Below are 17,304 nucleotides of genomic sequence, written 5' to 3' on the forward strand. Positions count from 1 at the left end.
ATGTACTTTGTTTTATTTTTTATTTTATTTTTTATTTTATTAAATCACACTACCGATTTATTACAAACATGAAAGTTTAAATTGATTCTGCTACGTCATGTTACTATGGTTGCTGTAAAAATTTGGCTTAGTTGGGTTTAGTGTGCAACACTGTATCATTTTCTATGCTAAATGTGTTTGTTGTTTGTACAATTAATTAAAAGTCTAAAGCATTTTCGTTGGAATTATTAGACCATAAATAAAAAAAAAAAAAAAATGGTAAAGGGAAGAAAAGATGAAAATCAAGGGGAAATGCCATCACTAGACTTTCAAATACCTTAACTTTAAAGGGACTACTATCGACATTTTAGCCGAGCGAGCTTCGATCGATGCTCGCTCGAGTACAAAAACTCGGTTCGAGCTTCGTTTGAACTGGCGCAAGATCGGTGCAAGCTCGAAAAGTTCGAACACTAGCTTAAACCGTGTCGAAGAGACACTTTTATCAGGTCTAATAAATGGAATGGATCTTTAAGTACTCTTGAAGGTACTGTTGCATGTGAATCTGTAACATTTGAAGTGGTTTTAGCGTTATTTATAGTAATATAAATAGTAGTAGAATTTTTGAGCAACAGACAAAATGTACTCAAGTTAAGATGCAGCTATATATATAGAAATTACAAAATTGGGTTACCCAAAGTCCTCAATCGATAAGTTTTCATTGTATCTATACAGCAAAATACCAGTTTCAAGAACTTGGAAAACTTCTACTACTATCTAAGATCTGTTTCCCAGGTTGATTAACTGACTGTGTCTGTCTATGTTTGACTCTTTGGGTAGGATATAGCGTAAGTAACCCAAGGCAGCAGAAGCAGCAGAAGAGGCATACAAAGCAATAAAAGTACCGGTTAGATCTAAATTGTCATATGAAATGAAATTTCTACCATGACAGTAGATACCTCTTTTCCAGATACATCTACGCTCAACCTCTTCCACCTTCTTAAAACTATTTTCGTCAAATAAATAGATTCTACAAAAAATATTGAAAAGCTGGTTGTACCATTTGTAGAAAGCAGGTGGCGTTTTTCAAACATTGGGGAAAAGTATTTTTTAAGGCAATCTAACTTCCCATAACAACGCAATTTTTTTAATGTAGTGTGTGGAAGTGTTCCTTTGGGTTGTATTTCTTTCGCTTTAAAAACATGACGGTACCCTCGACATCTCTTCAGAGCCATAATTATGACCCTTCAAAGACACTAACACTCTCTTTTCGAGTTGTGGCTGCACAAGCCTTACTACCTCGGGCATACCTGTGGTCATCCACCTACTGTTGTTACTGATCACACCATAAAACAATATTAAAATTAAATCTCATTTCATCACCCCATACATTATTACACCACAACACGAACTAATCTCTTATAAATTATATCATATCCAACTACAAGCACTATTTTAGTGCTGTGTAACTTATCCATCAAACTAAATTCATAATCCGATTTCTCGTAACATATATAAATATGCAAACTGATAGTTAGAATAGAACCCTCTCAATCTTTGAATCTACTTTTACTCTTAATAAAAACTTATAAGCAGTCTCAAAGTACTTTATTGTTTTTCTCTTTTTAAACTCTATTCTTAACTATCACAATACCAATTCGAAATCTCGATTTACCATCTCTCTTGGAGACACCACCTTCAAATCCATTTCTGACCTTAAAGATCAAAAATCAGCCATTCGTCGTAACAGTAGTTATAAACATACCCTTTTTTCTGTTGTTGAAAAAGAATCCTTGAATTTAATACCTGAATTTCAAAAAGCACGTAATGTGCGTTTTCCTTTTGGTACCTGTCTCGGTACTCATGCCACTGATGGCAGTCAGGGTAAAATTATCGAAGTTATTTTAAACAACTAATCAGCTGTTGACGATGCCGTTTACACTCCTATTGTTATTGGGCAAGACAGGAAGTTCTATGCCACTCCTGCCGTCCTCAGGATAACATCATTTTAAAGGTCCACCTTTCAAAATTATCTTTTCTGCCAGTTGCCGACCTACGCACGACTTTGGTTGATAATTTCTTTCGATTCGGTAACGTAAGGGACGTAACAATTTATCTAGACGATTAATCCAACACAGCTTTCTGTGGGAATGAGGCTATCTTTTTAGATAGATCAATTGACCCGACCAACCCTAAAGCCTGGGATAAACTGACTTACAAAATTGATCTTGGTAACCAGTCTTTTTTGCCTTGGAAAATGGGTTAAGATTGAATCACATAATTCAAATTACACAACCACCACTAATCCTCATTTTACTCCAACAACAGGATCAACATCGTCTCGTTTTCCTCCAATTAATTAAGATCTATTCTTAGCCCACTCTTTCCTTTTAAGTAGCATCAGGATCGATACCTTAAACTGTCGCATTCCTGTCAAAATCAATGAGCCCTCAAGTCGTCAAGACTTTATTCGTTTTCTGCGTAAACAAAACCCGCCTCTAAAAATCATTAATTTACAAGAAACACACGCTACCACTACTGAACTGAAGCTAACTCTTGATAATTTATTCAAACCAAACGGACAGTCTGGAGCAAGCATTGCGGCATTGTTTGTTTTAATCCTTCCTTGCAACTAACTCTAAATTTCATAACAATTGATCAACGGGTGATAAAGTGTACTATAACTCATTCTCAACGTACCTTTGATTCTATAACTATTGTTACCATTAATGCTCCGGCACAACTCTCTGAACGTCAGCAATTTGTTTTTCGTATCATCGAGATGCCCATAATTCGTTCCAGAGAAGATACTCCCTCCGTTAACTTATCTAGTAATTCTTCAACTTTACTCTCCGGGGATTTTAATTATAACCAGTGGGATATCTCCACCTCTTTGACTGGACAACAGGTTTTAAGTAATCACCAATTTCGCTGGAATCAAGCGATTTATTCCAATTTTTTTGAACTGCCTAGACTCGCCTACTATATCACCCACATTTCGAAGAGGTCAACAAATGTCAACGTTGCCATTTGATTGTTTATTGACAGTGTCTTCTGAACCAACTTTCTCTTTTCGCACCCAATTATCAAGATTTAATACGGTCTTCAGTTTTCTGTTGCCCATATCAGTTTCTATTTTATGCACAGCATATTCCGATAAATTAGAGGTTGTTAGGCTGTTACCACATGTTTATTCCATTTGTATATATACATATGAGAGGCCATTATAACCCCCAGGTTTTTATTATAAATAACCAAACGTAGTGACTCATGACTTTAACATTTATAAGGAAGAGATTTTTTGGCTTATTATTTTCGCTTAAAAGTCCAGTGGACTGAGTGGAGAAGAAAAGGATAAAATATGAATGATTGAGAAAAGAAAATGGCCAAGAAAATGTACTAATCCACTGAACAACATTAGCAACCAGAACGATAAACAAAATGTCGAAGCGGGTCATACAATAAATTGACTGGACGTAATAAATCAGGTTGTGTGCACCTACCTCACCTAAACACAAACACATATTCTGTACCCCTACAACCAGAGTATCTACACAATCTTTACCCATAGCGAATGATCCGAAGGCTTTATTCCATATTACTTGATTTTATTCCTATAAAAAGTATAAATTAGTATACCGAAAGTGTTAGTTTGCAAGCGTCAACCAGAATAACATCAAGGCAAACGTTCTCGATATCTAGACACCTTATTTGACGAGCAAATAAGTCAACTCTTTTTCATTTAGTTGCGTCGCAGCTAAGGATATCTGCCAAACCTACAGAGAACGTACACAGTCAACACTACTTTCATGTCTTCTAATGTCCTACAGCATGGACTTAGATATCACAGAGATATAAAAGAGATATATGGTATCTGCGTAACCGTGTTTGTTCATGAAGAAAAAAGGGCTTCAGGAATAAATGTATACATAACTTCAACGATTGTCCAATATGGTTCCAATTGTCCAACTCATGAAGCAGTCGGAAAACTTTATTGAAAAATTTAATGTGCTGTCATAAAACGACGCCTGCTGTTATGTTCGCCCTGATCCATCTATATTCTGGAGATTAAATATTTATACCCTTACAAAAAACTTTTTTTTTTTTTTTTTTTTTTTTTTTACTACGACTTGGGGCGCACTGCTGTAATTCGGAACTTTTAATTCACAGAATTGTTTACTTTTAATTATACATTTTCCTTTGCTGTTTCTTTTAACAAATTTAATTATTTTCTTACCAAATGCCAAACAACACGCAAAAACCATTCAAGTTCACATCCAGTTTGTTTAAGCCCGTACCTGAGGACGAGTTTATTAATAAGTGCGACTTTGTTCCTGTTGTTGATTACAATAAAATCGAACTGGATGATTTGGACTTTTCTAATTTCGAATCATATCGGGCTTCCAAGAAGCCTCGCCAAAATCCCGTTGAGGATTTGTCGCAACAAAATGAGGCTTTGCCTCAACAAGATGCTCTTAACGATTGTGACAACGACTTCGATTTGAACGACAACACTTGTTACGATGAGCCTGCGTTGACAGAGGAAGAAGTTCTTGCTAAAGAGAACGAGGCTATCGCAAAAGAAAAAGCCGACAAAAAGTTTGCTAGCGAGAAGCGTCAAATGAAGTCTACACAACTGGCTAATGACTGGGAGGAGAACCTTGAAGGTGTTAAGGCTGCCTTTTTCGAGTCAATGGGAAACGGATTCCCTAAAGCTGAAGCAGTTGAGGTTGAGGTACCTGCGGTTGTGTGCGAAGACCATGAAGTAAAAATTCGAGAAATGAAGTTATACTTCTTTCACCGTAAGTTCTTTTGACCGATCTGAAAGTTTACCTTTACTAAGAAACATCTTAATGTAGGCCATGTCAAGGTGAAATTCCAAGAGTGCAATTGCAAGCCTCTTTGGAAAACTTTAATGCTCTTGCAATTCATGCCTGCCAGCATTAGACAACCAAAGTGTGCTGTACACTTTGGTTTCTTGCAAGCCATTCACGACCGTAAGGAAATCGGTCAGGATTCAGTCACGTCCTGGGTCAAGTGGATGAATTTGCAGAATTCAAGAAGAGCTGCTAGTGACTCTGGTGAGGAGGTAAGACTAAATTATGGACTGTATCTATATTTTATTTGATTGCTTACACACATGTTTTTACAGTTGCTGTCACTTGGTCAAGATGTGTTGAACAAGTGTTATCTCATCTACTGTAGATTATTGCTGTCTATCTAGAGAACACTTGAGGAGGAGTTCGCACAGTCTTTGGATGGGATTATGTTGGCACCTTCCTGCGTTGTTTGTCTAGTAAGATTATTATAAAATGGCACCACATATCAATTTTTAATCCTATATTTAGGGTTCCGAGCGAACAATGATAACAATGGATGGAAACTTTTCCCAGAAGCGCCATAATTGTGCTCATAACTCACCTGAGTCTTTTTTGGTGTATCAAGTTGACGAGCTTTGGGGTAAAGCTGAGAACGTGGAGAAGTTCTTGAAGGATGATCGCCCTGTCAGTGATTGTGTATGGTCTTGTTTTGATTTTCTTGATGAATATAATTAATCTGTTTTTTTTTTGAAATGTTTAAATCACTCTAGAACGCTGAACTCCAGTATCTCGGTGATGGTGATGGTAAAGATGGTGATGGTAAAGATGTTGATGATAGCGATGATGGTGCTGGCGTTGGCGCCAAGTGAAGTTTAATCCTAGGTTCATTCCTGGCTTTGGATTGACGGATGGTGAAGGCATGGAAGGGTTCTGGTCGTACCTTTCTTGTTATGTCACACTCACTAGAAATATGGCTGCTGCAACCAGAAAGTTGACCTTAACCGACGGTGTGCGATACTTTGCGTGGACGAAGATGGATAAGATCGGTAATCGTAGAAACATTACTATTCTGATTCTGCCCACTAATAATTATTTATGTCTGTAAGGTAAATTTCTCTTGAAAAAGTGGTCGACGAACGAGAAGCTGATTGCCTGCCTGGAGAGTGATATGATGGGGGTATCCATGGAGGAGCTGAAGGAGAGATGGGCTTGTGTTGTCGTAAAGATAATTGATTCTAAGGAGAGAATGAGAAGGAAAACTGGCTTGACAACACCACGTTTTCCTGCCTCGACCTTCGCTCGTGGGAAGTTGGTGGGCGAAGCTGATGTCAGACGGAATGCCGAAGAAGACCTTGAAAGATACGTTTTTGTATCTTATTCATATGTCTTCTTAAAGTAAGCTGGGACAAGCAGTTTGTAGAGGTTGATGCTGATTAAAATGTTTTGTAGGGTTCGTATTTGCAACGGTGCTCTTGAGCGTAGCGAGACCACTTGCATCAAGACCGAGATGAAGAGGACGTTGGACGAAATGAGATTCTTAGAGCAAGTGTTGAATAGAGTAGATTGTCGACCCGAAACTCTGCTTGACCCATTGTTTGATGGTTACCACCAAAGAGACTTTGCGTCAGTGGAGGATAGGTTGCTTCAATTTATTTCCACTACCGCACAAGGGATTCATTTCCGACTTCGGTACCTTAAACTTGGAAAGGGTATGTACTTTATGTAATTTAGATGGATATTTAGAATTAACGTCAGTTATGTATTTAGTTGGCCAAAAAAACCTTGATGACAAGCTTGACGATCTCAGACGTGAACAAGAAGATCTCAAAAAACTTGTCACAGCCTACAACAAATACATTGGTACGTAATTACGAATTTCTTTTCATTCGTTTGCATAACCGTGTATTTTATTATCTTATAAGTCCACGCAAAAAAAAAAAGCAACATCTTGACCACAAAAACATCATAAAAAAATCATAAACGGCGATCTGATCTATCAGTATATGCAGAAACAGATCGGCATTAGCCTACCACCCACCATCTTGACATTTCATCGACTTGATAGGGCAAGAGAAGAAAAAGAAATTCTAAAGGTATGCCTTAATTACATCATTTTGTAAGCAAATTTTCTAATGTGAGTTATAGGGCGAGATAGCTAGGGTGATTTCCTATTGCTCTAAAAAAACGGAATCTCTTGCCTCCGCAGTTCGAGATGTAGAATGTCTGCTACGCCTCTGTGATAATCTAGATTCACTGTGAATAAAAAATCTATTCATTTCTTTTCTATTAATAACGCAAGCAGTTGGGATTTTGGAACGTATTTTGAACAATCAAATCCTGGTCTTAATAAGTACAAGAACTACAACAAAATTGACAGGGATTTATACGAAAAGCACATGGAAAGTCACGATGTAGAGTAATATACACTCCCAACTGTATTACGTGATCATCTTGATCCAGCTATTGATGCCGTAATTATGTGCGCTTTTAAATTTTGTAAACATATTCAAGCCTGATTTCATTATCGTTAATACCAGCGTTCCAATGAAGTAAACCATATGGTGGAGAATAGGAAAAAAGGCTATAAATACGTAGATATATCTTCATTTATACTCTCCAGAATTGAAACCAATTGAACAAAACTGGGCCATAATTAAGCATAACACAAAGCGTAATTAGCTTAAATGGTGTCTGAAACACTCACATAAAAAATAATTGAAGCATGTAATGATGTTCCTTTATCACGCCTTGATAACATTACTCAACGCTCTAAAAAGTATTTCCAAAGCTGCTCAAACAAGGTCCCTATTGAAATAAAATATTCGAAAAGTGTTTAGTTACGTGAACACCATGCTGTAAAGGTAACAAGCTGAGAAAGTTGTAAAACTTTGAAGAACAGACTAAAGTTTATTTATGCTGTATTAAAACGTATCTATTCCAAGCCTCCATAATTCTATCTCGGCAAGAGGACAGTCTGAATCGCATTAAAAGTCGTTGTCTGAAATCCATTTTCAGATATACGCCAAAAATATTTACGCGAAAACGCGCTCTTCCAAAACGAAAACATTTTTTTTTTGTTCTTCTTTCTTACATTTTTTTTTAATATATATTTGGAAGTTTTGATTACGCGACTTTTCGAGTGATGGTCCGAATTACAAACAATATTTATCATGAGGCCTACGAATACATTAAATCAGACGCACAAGAAGGCAATTGTATTGTATTTGTAGCAGCTGACGTCGATTCCATTTGCGCCATTCGTATCTTTCAGGTTCGCTCCCACCCCTCTGTAAAGAGATACCTTCACTTTTTTTTTTGTATTCAGCTTCTTTTTGTATAGGCTTTATTAAAAAGTGACATCATTCCACATAAAATTGTACCTGTTTCAGGTTATAAAGACCTTGTCGCTGCCAATGAAAAACTAGTGAGACGAGACGACGACGTAAATCCTCCTCCTCCTCCCCCCCCTTTTTTTTAAACACTCTAATGTCTCTTCCCAGGCTAACCTTTTTCTCCCACTGATTTAGTTGCGTTCGATTGTCATGATTAATTGTGGAGGGCTTGGAAATATCTTGGAATGTTTTGATCTGAATGCATTGGCCAAAGTTTACATTATTGATAGTCATCGACCTTTAAATCTCGATAACATGCATCCCTCCAATACACAAGTCTGTGTCTTTGACGATCAAGACGAGACAGAGAAAATTAATGAAGTCATGCAGGCCTTCCACGATATCATCGTAAGATGCAATGATTTTTGAGTAGTGGCAGGGGATACTCAACTGACACTTTTATATAGTTTCGAGAAGAGAATGATGACGATTCGGATGAGGATTCAGATATCGATCAAGAGAGTGAGGATAACGATTCAGATGATTCCGAAGGAAGAACAAGGGATAAACGGGCACATCAAAGACGGCGTATGAATGGGGACGAGGTAATAGACAGAGAAGACATGGTGTATGTATAGATGACCAAACGATTATCCTTAGAAATTGTCGAGAGCAGCCAAAAGACAGTTAAGAAGAAAGCAAAATCGGTTACTGGCAGCATACTATTCAGGTGGTCTTTATTACGGTAATTCCGTTTCGGGTGCTATTTATGAATTAGTGAATCAACTAGGCAAATCCAACAACGAGTTACTATGGTAATTTTTATAATATATATACGAAAGAGAGGTAACTGACAAAAAAAGGATAATGGCAGGCTTGCGATTGTGGGTGTCACTTCTCAATACGTCTTTGAACAAATGGATACATACAAGTATGCCGAAAAATTAGAGGTTTTTAAAGACGATCGAGCAAGATTGAATGTAAATAGAAATGAAGATGGTAGTTTACAAACTACAAATGTGGTCATTAAATCAGAGGATGAATATAGATTTATGATGTTTAGGCACTGGAGTTTATATGACAGTATGTATCATTCAGGATACGTATCAAGTAAACTAGGTGTCTGGAAAGATGCAGGAAAAAAACGACTGAACAATATGTTTGCAAAGATGGGGTGTGTTACTATAGACTACAATTCTCATACCATGGTACTCATCTTTCATGTAGATTCTCACTTCAACAATGCCAACAAGTATATACCCACATGGATATGGATTTAAAACAGATGCTTCGTAACAAGATTGAAGTGATTGCACCGCTTTATGGACTGACCGACATCTGCTTTCCTAGCTTTACAAGAAGTTATGGATGGGAATGTTGTTTATCTGCCAGTGATGTTGTGTATGCGCTTTCGACTATTTTAGAGACCAGTCCTGCTGCTGCTATTCGATTAGGTGTGAATGTCAATGCCAATTGGAATGAGAACGAGGATTGGCACACGGCCGAAGAATCCGAAGAGGATGCGACAGCACATGAGATGAAATCTCAAAGACGTAAATGGTGGATGAAAAATTTCTATACAGCCTATGATGCTTTGAGTAGTCCTTCTCCTGATGGCATTCTGCGTGGGCTCAAGCTATGCATGAAGACACAGAAGGCCATTGTACGTCAGGGCACTGCCATCATCGATAAACGTATGGCGAAATTATTGAATAACTTTCGATTTGTGAATATTCGGAATGGACCTGATCTTTCGATTTTTCAACATCCACTTGCATTGACCAAACTTGCCTTATTTTTGACAGATGCTTACAGAGTAAAAAACAAAAAAGGAGCTTATTTAAATTTGGGGATGGTATTGATTATGATTATGATTATTATAGGAGCACGGAAAGAAAAGTATTCCGTTTGTTATCTCTTCTTTAGATGAAGATAACAACACTTGTTTAATATTAGCATCGACGGGCGCACCTACATTTGGAGAAGTGCGTAAAAAGTAAGTCCATGTTAAAGATCATTGACCATCACAGCTCGCATCAACTGATAAACCTTTTTAGCACATTTGGATTGGCATTTGAAGAAGCAGCAGAAAAGACGGGTGCACGTATATCATTGGATAGCTTTGAATCATCCGTGGTGCAAGTGCATGATAGTGATATTGAGCATTTCGTCGAAACGTTAATCTACAAAGAATTTTAATTCTTTTTATTTTTATTTTTTTGTAAATAAAGTTTATATGTATGGTGTCTTACAGAAAATAGGGTGAGGGCCCGTAACACTTTCCTAATCAAGTTTTACTGGACTTGAAAATCTTTTTTTGTTTTTTACTTTTTCTTTTTCTTTCAAAAAAATAAAAAAAATAAAATAACGCTTACCATGTCAAGCAGTGGTGCTTCCAAAGATCCAACCCGTGCTTCACCAACGGGTTCAACATTCACGCATGAAGAAGGAGGCATACCTATTCAATTACGCTCCAAACCAAGTAATTTATACATGAAAAACACCCTATATCGCTGTTAAATCTAAACATTTTTATTTAGACCCACTGCAAAAGGATATCATGTCTAAAGTAAGGCAACGCTATTGCAGTATAATTTATATAGTAAACACGGCTAAAGAAATAACTGTAGATTATTCAAGGCTTTGAACGCTGTCATGATATTCTTATAAAATCAAAAGGTTTGACTTTCTTCTTCTAGTCGTGATATTTGATTTCCTTACTGTCTTTTATATGTGTAGGATCTGGAAAGTTTTTAGCTGTGCTTGTTGCTTCTTTAGGTACGATGATTTAGTTTGACAATGAACAGGACGAAAACACCAACGATTCTTTTTTTTTCTTCTTCTTTTTCTTTGATTAGCTTGGAGACAATCCAAAGTAGAAAACCTCAGCATGGAGGAGGGATCGATGCCCGAATTCAACGACGACGACCTGTCATGGATGGGTAAAGATAAAGCGATTTTCAAAAACTTATTGAATGGAGGGAAATTTGACAAGGCCTTTGCCTTGTACAACACCAAAAAGACAGCGTATGTCGAAAAGAGAAAAACCGTCAAACGAAATACATGGCAACCCGTGGACGCGGATAGTATACCCAAAATTTATATTGCTTGTCCAACGTAAAGTAGAACCAGAAAAACCAATCTACCCCCTTAGGCATCAGTACTAAGCTTTTTTTTTTTTTTAATTTATACATACAGATATGACCGCATAGCTGAACTTGTGAGAGAATTGGATCAGAACATAGTGTATCGTCCTAGTAAGTTTTTAAAAAAGATAATAAGCGCGGGGGTTTTTGGCTAATAAACATGATATCGTAGCTATATCTGTCATAGGAGGTCGAAAGCAAAAATGTGGCAAGTATTTTATTTATGGATACGGGGATGGTCCGGGCAATGTTTTAACGTGACCCTTTTTTTTTCTCCTCATGTACAGTGTTGGACACATTTCACAGCCTTAGTGCAGATGAACCCAGGTAAGAAAACAGACCCAAAAGGCTTTGACAGTTTGATTTACACACACTCTTGTTTTTTTTAAAAAAAAAAAGTCAACCACAAAGCGATAAAAAACGATGTGGAAATAGGGATCGAGTCGCAGGGCCAGAACATGATTTATGCCCGTATTTTTCATCAAAAGTACCAATTAAAAATGCAGAAGTCATCTTTTGTCCTCATCCTTATTTATTCAATACAGTCATGCGCAAAACCATGGGGATTCAACTCCAAAATTCCATTGTGATTATGGACGATACAGAGGCGGCTGAAACAGCAGCCAAAGATGCAATTTCCATCGAGGTGGGAGATACCGAATTAGCTCGTATCCGGGAAGAATTCGAATTAGCCATTAAAAAGAAACGTTTACCACAGCCCAATGCTGTACTACTGACTGTAACGTTTTTCTTTTGAATTGTAAAGAGATGAACCTTGATTCTAATTTTATTTTTCTGTGTCTATTTTTTTTTTTTTTTTTTTTTTTTTTAGTTTTTGGATATTATTGAAACATGGATGAAAAGTCTGGAGCCAGAATTTAAGCAGGATACAAGTGGTATGGCGGTTCAGCGGTAAGAAAATCATCCCGTTGGAAAGCTGTTTACAAAAAAAAAAGACAACAAAAGAAAGTTAACCCATCTATTTATTTCTTTATAAAAAAAAAAGGTTTGCTGGGGAAGACATGCTTGATAAGTTTGTGGAAATGAAATTGACACAGTACAAATGGGACAACATCTTCAAACCCGCCATCGAAGAAATCCTGGGTCATTTTGAATTCGAACCTGTGGACGATGGTCTTGATACGAGCACGCATAAAACTAAATTTGTCAGTGACAAAAGTTTACGTACTCTACAATGTAAGGAAAAACTTCTTTTTTCTTTTATCTTTGCCCTCCTAATATATGAATACTTTTTTTCTCTGTAGCCATGTTGGTTTCATTTGATTATATTTTCGATGATGACGAGAGATACACCGACGGTTTTACCTTGGCTCTTTTAAAAAAAACATTACCTGATCTCAAGTTCTGCTTGTGGTGCACAGACGCAAAGTTTATGTTGACAGAAACTGCAAATCGCGCTCATTCCTATGTCACGGTCAAGACAGATCAGAATAAGGAAATTAGGGTTATCGAAAATAACAACAAAGTCCTTACCAATACACGTCGATCCATTACACCTGAACAAGAAGCGCCTCCTGCACCCGTTGGAGCTAGTAGCAGCATAAATGCTTCGAGTGCTCAGCCGAACGTTACACATAAGGCCAATGGTGTGTCTGTTAATACGCCTACACAACCAGTAGAAACTAACGAGCACTCAACATCAGCTACACCTACTGAACAGCCGATAAAAAAACCAAGTAGTGATAATACGCCACCTGTACCAGCGACAGAAACCGCATCACCTTTTGACACAATCATGACTGAGCAGCCAGAGATTACAACAAGGATTGAGCAGCCAGAGATCACGACAAGGACTGAGTTGCCAGAGATCACGACAAGGACTGAGTTGCCAGAGATCACGACAAGGACTGAAACAGAAGACACGATCATGACCGAACAACCAACTACAAGTGCATCATCACTGCCACCAACCTCTCCTATGGATACATCGGAAGATAACACGACCCATGCGCCCGAACCTGCAACCACAAAGACAGAACCACCTGTGCAACCAGCAAAGAAATCTCCCGAGGTTTACGATTTAACAGATTTACCTGACTCTCCTGAATTACCTCCACAACCTCACCCTCCTAATTATGGCCAATTTATTCCAGGTCAACCACCACCATTCAATGGGCCTCCATATCCACCCGCACCACCTGGAGGAGTAGCTCAATATCCTGGGCAACCGCCGTACATGCCTCAAGGACCATACCAACCCATGCCGCAATTCATGCCTGCCGGTCCTTACCAAGGACCTCCGATACAGCCATACCCGCCTCATCATCAGCAGCAACAGCAGCAGTTTAGACCTCCTCAGGGTATGCCTTATAATGGACCCCTTCCACCACAACAATACCATGGTCCTCCCATGGGCAATTACAATGGACCTCCAATTCAGCCATATAATGGACCTTTACCTCAATATCAACGACCACCACCGCAACCATTAATATCGAATTATAATGGACCTCTTCCACCGTTACCGCAACAAGCGCTGAGACCACCACCACCAACACCAGCCCAGACACAAGCAGCAGCAAATATCATGAACCCCAACTTCCAAATAGCAACACCTAATAACTTTAGAAATATTGTAACTAGACCAACGACACAGGCACCTATGCCTTCCACGAGCACGAATTTACCGTTAGGATCGAAACAGGCTGGCAAATTACCAATGCGCGCTCAACCCGGTAAAGTGGCTGCACAATCATCCAAAGCAACTGTACAGCCTCCCAAAGCAGCCGTACAAGCTAATAAAATCACTGCTCAGTCTAGTAAAGCAAGCGCTCAACCACAGCCTGTGTCGACAAAACCAAATGCGTCAGTAGCATCGTCTTCAAAAGCACCCGTGAATGGAGCATCGGTACCGCGTTATATTAAAAACCCATTTACGATACAATCGGCTCCACCGCGTACTACAGAAAAAACACAAGCGTCTGGTAGCAGCAATGGTAGTAGTAGTAGTAGTAGCGCTTCGATCATATCATCTGAGGCTTACAATCCAGCCACGATACCACCACGTACTTTAGAATTTAATGGCAAAGCAACTGCTGATAATATCGTTCCAAAAAAATTACGCAAACCAACTACAGCGTTATTACCCACTGCGGTGGATACATATGCCGATTTCAAGGAGGCCGTACCTATTAAACCGGAACCTGATGCATCTGACAGCGATCTTCCACCTTTACAAAATGTCAAGACAGAAGGTGAACTGCGACCCGTGAAACTAGAAAGGCCAGAAAACGAGCATTTCAGAATGGCCGGTTCAAGCTGTGATAAACCCAGTACATCTAAATTTGTAGTGTATCGTATACCCCGCAAGAATCTTGTGTTTGATGCCAATGGTGTACCGAGTCTTAAACAAGTACCGCATCATATAGCGCAATCACCTTTTTATAGCCCATTCAAAAATTCAGTGTTACCCATGGCGCAAGCAACACCTGTCAAACCGTTTTCAGGAGGCAATGAATTATCGATTGGACATCAAATGGAACGGTTTCGAAAGCATGCGGAAGCAACTGAAGAAGCACGTCGGTTGGAAAAGGAACGTGCCAAGGAAGAAAAGGTGCGTCTCGAGCAAGATGAAGCGGAAATGCGATTGTTTGAGAAACGAAACGAGCATGAACGCATGATACGTTGCCAGGAACAAAATCGTAACCATTTGGCATCTTTTCGAGCCCAACAAGAAGCCCTGAGACAGAGGGAGGCAGAACAAGCAGCGGCGGATGCAGAGAAAGTGAAAAGGTTGGCATTGATGCGACAAGCGCAGGAGAGGTTGAGATTGGAAACAGAGGCACGCGCCAGGGAGGATGCATTACGTAAAGAAAAGGCTAGACGAGAGGCAGTGGCCAAAGAAAAGTTACTCAGAGAAAAGGCGGCCAAGGAAAAATTGGCTAGAGAAAAGGCAGCCAAGGAGAAATTGGCTAGAGAAAAGGCGGCTAAGGAGAAATTGGCTAGAGAAAAGGCGGCTAAAAAGAAGGCAGCAGCAGATGCAGCAAGAGCAGCGGCAGCGGCAAAAGCAACACCAGCAGCAACAGCAGCTTCATCCAGCAGCAGCAGCAACAGCAATGGCGTGGGACCATCTCATTCGACAGTGCCAACTACGACTGACAGCTACATTGAACTGTTACAATATTACTGTACCTGTGCTGGTGATTATGAACGAGAAAAGTCTAAATCTTCCACTTCCAACTATAACGAGATTCTGAGATTACATGCAGAATTAGTGCGAGTGCATCCTTTATTACAAGCGCATGAACTTGGAAAATCCTTGGCAGGCAAGTACGTACCCTCACCATTACCCCCTAAGCCTGCTACCAGTACAACAACAGCTCCACCACATGCCAATAGTACTCATGCGGAACTTTATAAGTACTATTGTGAAACGAATTTGACATATGAAAAAGAAAGAGCCAAAAACACGAATTCGAATCAAGCAGAAGTAGCCAGGTTGTATAATGAATTGATGAGAGTGCTTCCTTTACTACGAGTACATGAACAGGCCCAAGCACAAGCACAAGCCCAAGTACAAGCCCAACCCAGTAAAGGAAAAGCGAAATCGGCGCGTCCGTTTCCTGTACCTGATATTCCAGCAGCTGGACCGTCCTCTCTGCCTGCCACAGCGCCTAAACTAGCGTCAGCGTCACCAGCACGAGCAGCACCTAAACCTGCACCAGCAGCACCTAAACCTGCACCGGCAGCACCTAAACCTGCACCAGCAGCACGAACAGCAGCACCTAAACCAGCGCCCGCAGCCGCACGAGCACCACCTGCAGCACCCGTACGAACTCAACCAGCTTTACCCAGATATAAATCCGAGTTATCGATTGCTGGACAAAACCTGTCGTTTTTTTCGAGGGTAAAGGAAGAAAAGAAGGAAGATGAGAGAGGATCAGCTTCATCTTCTTCGTCGTCGTCATCGCGTGTACCAAAGAGAGAACACGATGATAATGTGGTGGAATTTATTGAAACTGCCAGTGGGTTAGTGTTACCCAAGAGATACAAGAAGAAGTAAATTATAAATGTAAATTAGTTTTAAATATCACCCCCCCCCCCCTTTTGTACAATTGTTTATAAAAATAATATTCGTTGCTTTTCGCACAAATGAAAAAAAAAAAAAAAAGTCGGGCCGCTAGATAGGTTATAAAGAAAACCTAAAGGACAAACAGAGTAAGATTTCTGCATTGACAGTCTCACAGGTTGTTCTTGTCAAAATGTATTTGACAGTTTGTTTACTATCATTTTATCTTTCTTTCCCATAATCATACATAATGTCTCTTATGTATTTTTGTGTTTTAAAAAGCATGTGCTTATCTGGAAAGTACCTCAGCAAATCTTGGTAAATGATGAGATGGAACAGGAAAGTGCAGCAGAAGAAGTGGAGAATGGTGCAGAAAACAGTGACATCAACCTAAGCACACATCAAACAACAGGCTGTAAGGCCTATGTACCCGATAATATTAGAATGTTTCTTCAGCTTATGCAAGAAGAAGTCCACAGTGTTGCTAAACATGCCCAAACTTGTTTTATCCCACGCTCTACAGCCTATGAAATATTAAAACAGTGGAATAAAACTGATGGAACCGTGAATCCTATCGGCTGTTTAAAGAACAACTGGATATTGCTAAAAATGAAATTCGAATTCTAAATTTTTTACAAAATGAGTCATTCTCTAGTTTTGCACGGCTCGTCTATGAATACAACAAGATAGATCCAGCTGAGATCGAGCATGTTAGGACCGAATTAAGAAAGACAAAATTTGCATTGGAAGAATCTAAGTCCGAGAAGTTTGCACTTGAAAAAAAAGATGGTTCAGTTGGAGACCTTTAAAACAAAAAAAAAAGAATCGGGTCGTGGTTTACTTGGTCCCAATGTCAAATTTAATTTCAGTAAGCAAAGTAGTGAAGATTACGGGCCTGAGGTTCAAGGTGACCATTAAACCTTATTGATTGTATTAAGACGAATTTCATAAAAGTGAGAATTTGAACTTGAGAAAGTTATGAGCACCAAAAGCCCGGACCT

The 17,304-nt window shown here is 39.1% G+C and overlaps 4 protein-coding genes across 4 annotated transcripts; all 4 read left to right on the forward strand.

Annotated features, from left to right (window-relative positions):
- Positions 1 to 4,114: 4,114 nt before the first annotated feature.
- On the forward strand, positions 4,115 to 5,665 carry EV154DRAFT_530612 (uncharacterized protein; the record flags this gene model as incomplete). The annotated part of the gene is made up of 6 exons (XM_051603763.1): positions 4,115 to 4,778; positions 4,836 to 5,065; positions 5,129 to 5,149; positions 5,201 to 5,272; positions 5,325 to 5,492; positions 5,567 to 5,665. The coding sequence occupies exons 1-6, from the start codon at positions 4,217 to 4,219 to the stop codon at positions 5,663 to 5,665; spliced, it is 1,152 nt and encodes a 383-aa protein (XP_051450952.1). The 5' UTR covers positions 4,115 to 4,216.
- On the forward strand, positions 5,450 to 7,050 carry EV154DRAFT_530615 (uncharacterized protein). The gene is made up of 6 exons (XM_051603764.1): positions 5,450 to 5,492; positions 5,567 to 5,842; positions 5,903 to 6,191; positions 6,246 to 6,505; positions 6,564 to 6,889; positions 6,942 to 7,050. The coding sequence occupies exons 2-5, from the start codon at positions 5,716 to 5,718 to the stop codon at positions 6,662 to 6,664; spliced, it is 777 nt and encodes a 258-aa protein (XP_051450953.1). The 5' UTR covers positions 5,450 to 5,492; positions 5,567 to 5,715; the 3' UTR covers positions 6,665 to 6,889; positions 6,942 to 7,050.
- An 813-nt stretch (positions 7,051 to 7,863) lies between these two features.
- On the forward strand, positions 7,864 to 10,386 carry EV154DRAFT_530624 (DNA replication pre-initiation complex subunit Cdc45). Its single transcript, XM_051603765.1, has 9 exons — positions 7,864 to 8,067; positions 8,137 to 8,238; positions 8,324 to 8,536; positions 8,596 to 8,733; positions 8,789 to 8,943; positions 9,003 to 9,302; positions 9,356 to 9,944; positions 10,012 to 10,124; positions 10,186 to 10,386. The coding sequence occupies exons 1-9, from the start codon at positions 7,939 to 7,941 to the stop codon at positions 10,325 to 10,327; spliced, it is 1,881 nt and encodes a 626-aa protein (XP_051450954.1). The 5' UTR covers positions 7,864 to 7,938; the 3' UTR covers positions 10,328 to 10,386.
- Positions 10,387 to 10,473: 87 nt separating this feature from the next.
- On the forward strand, positions 10,474 to 16,352 carry EV154DRAFT_128384 (uncharacterized protein). The gene is made up of 12 exons (XM_051593999.1): positions 10,474 to 10,610; positions 10,669 to 10,697; positions 10,759 to 10,807; positions 10,868 to 10,906; positions 10,987 to 11,245; positions 11,327 to 11,385; positions 11,447 to 11,482; positions 11,562 to 11,601; positions 11,674 to 12,013; positions 12,107 to 12,186; positions 12,281 to 12,471; positions 12,540 to 16,352. Exons 1-12 carry the CDS (start codon positions 10,505 to 10,507, stop codon positions 16,295 to 16,297), a joined length of 4,986 nt encoding a protein of 1,661 aa, XP_051450955.1. The 5' UTR covers positions 10,474 to 10,504; the 3' UTR covers positions 16,298 to 16,352.
- The last annotated feature ends 952 nt before the right edge of the window (positions 16,353 to 17,304 follow it).

The sequence above is a fragment of the Mucor mucedo genome (assembly GCF_025094135.1).
Source record: "Mucor mucedo strain NRRL 3635 chromosome Unknown EV154scaffold_213, whole genome shotgun sequence".
Taxonomy (NCBI): Eukaryota; Fungi; Mucoromycota; class Mucoromycetes; order Mucorales; family Mucoraceae; genus Mucor; species Mucor mucedo.

Excerpts from the sequence above, each read along its gene's own strand:
- EV154DRAFT_530615 (XM_051603764.1), top strand. The coding sequence starts at position 5,716 with ATGGAAGGGTTCTGGTCGTACCTTTCTTGTTATGTCACACTCACTAGA. Across the intron at positions 6,192-6,245 it reads TATTCATATGTCTTCTTAAA|GGTTCGTATTTGCAACGGTG; the intron begins GTAAGCTGGGAC and ends AATGTTTTGTAG. Across the intron at positions 6,506-6,563 it reads GTACCTTAAACTTGGAAAGG|TTGGCCAAAAAAACCTTGAT; the intron begins GTATGTACTTTA and ends TTATGTATTTAG.
- EV154DRAFT_530624 (XM_051603765.1), top strand. The coding sequence starts at position 7,939 with ATGGTCCGAATTACAAACAATATTTATCATGAGGCCTACGAATACATT. Across the intron at positions 8,537-8,595 it reads AGGCCTTCCACGATATCATC|TTTCGAGAAGAGAATGATGA; the intron begins GTAAGATGCAAT and ends ACTTTTATATAG. Across the intron at positions 10,125-10,185 it reads TTTGGAGAAGTGCGTAAAAA|CACATTTGGATTGGCATTTG; the intron begins GTAAGTCCATGT and ends AAACCTTTTTAG.
- EV154DRAFT_128384 (XM_051593999.1), top strand. The coding sequence starts at position 10,505 with ATGTCAAGCAGTGGTGCTTCCAAAGATCCAACCCGTGCTTCACCAACG. Across the intron at positions 12,014-12,106 it reads CCAATGCTGTACTACTGACT|TTTTTGGATATTATTGAAAC; the intron begins GTAACGTTTTTC and ends TTTTTTTTTTAG. Across the intron at positions 12,472-12,539 it reads AAGTTTACGTACTCTACAAT|CCATGTTGGTTTCATTTGAT; the intron begins GTAAGGAAAAAC and ends TTTTCTCTGTAG.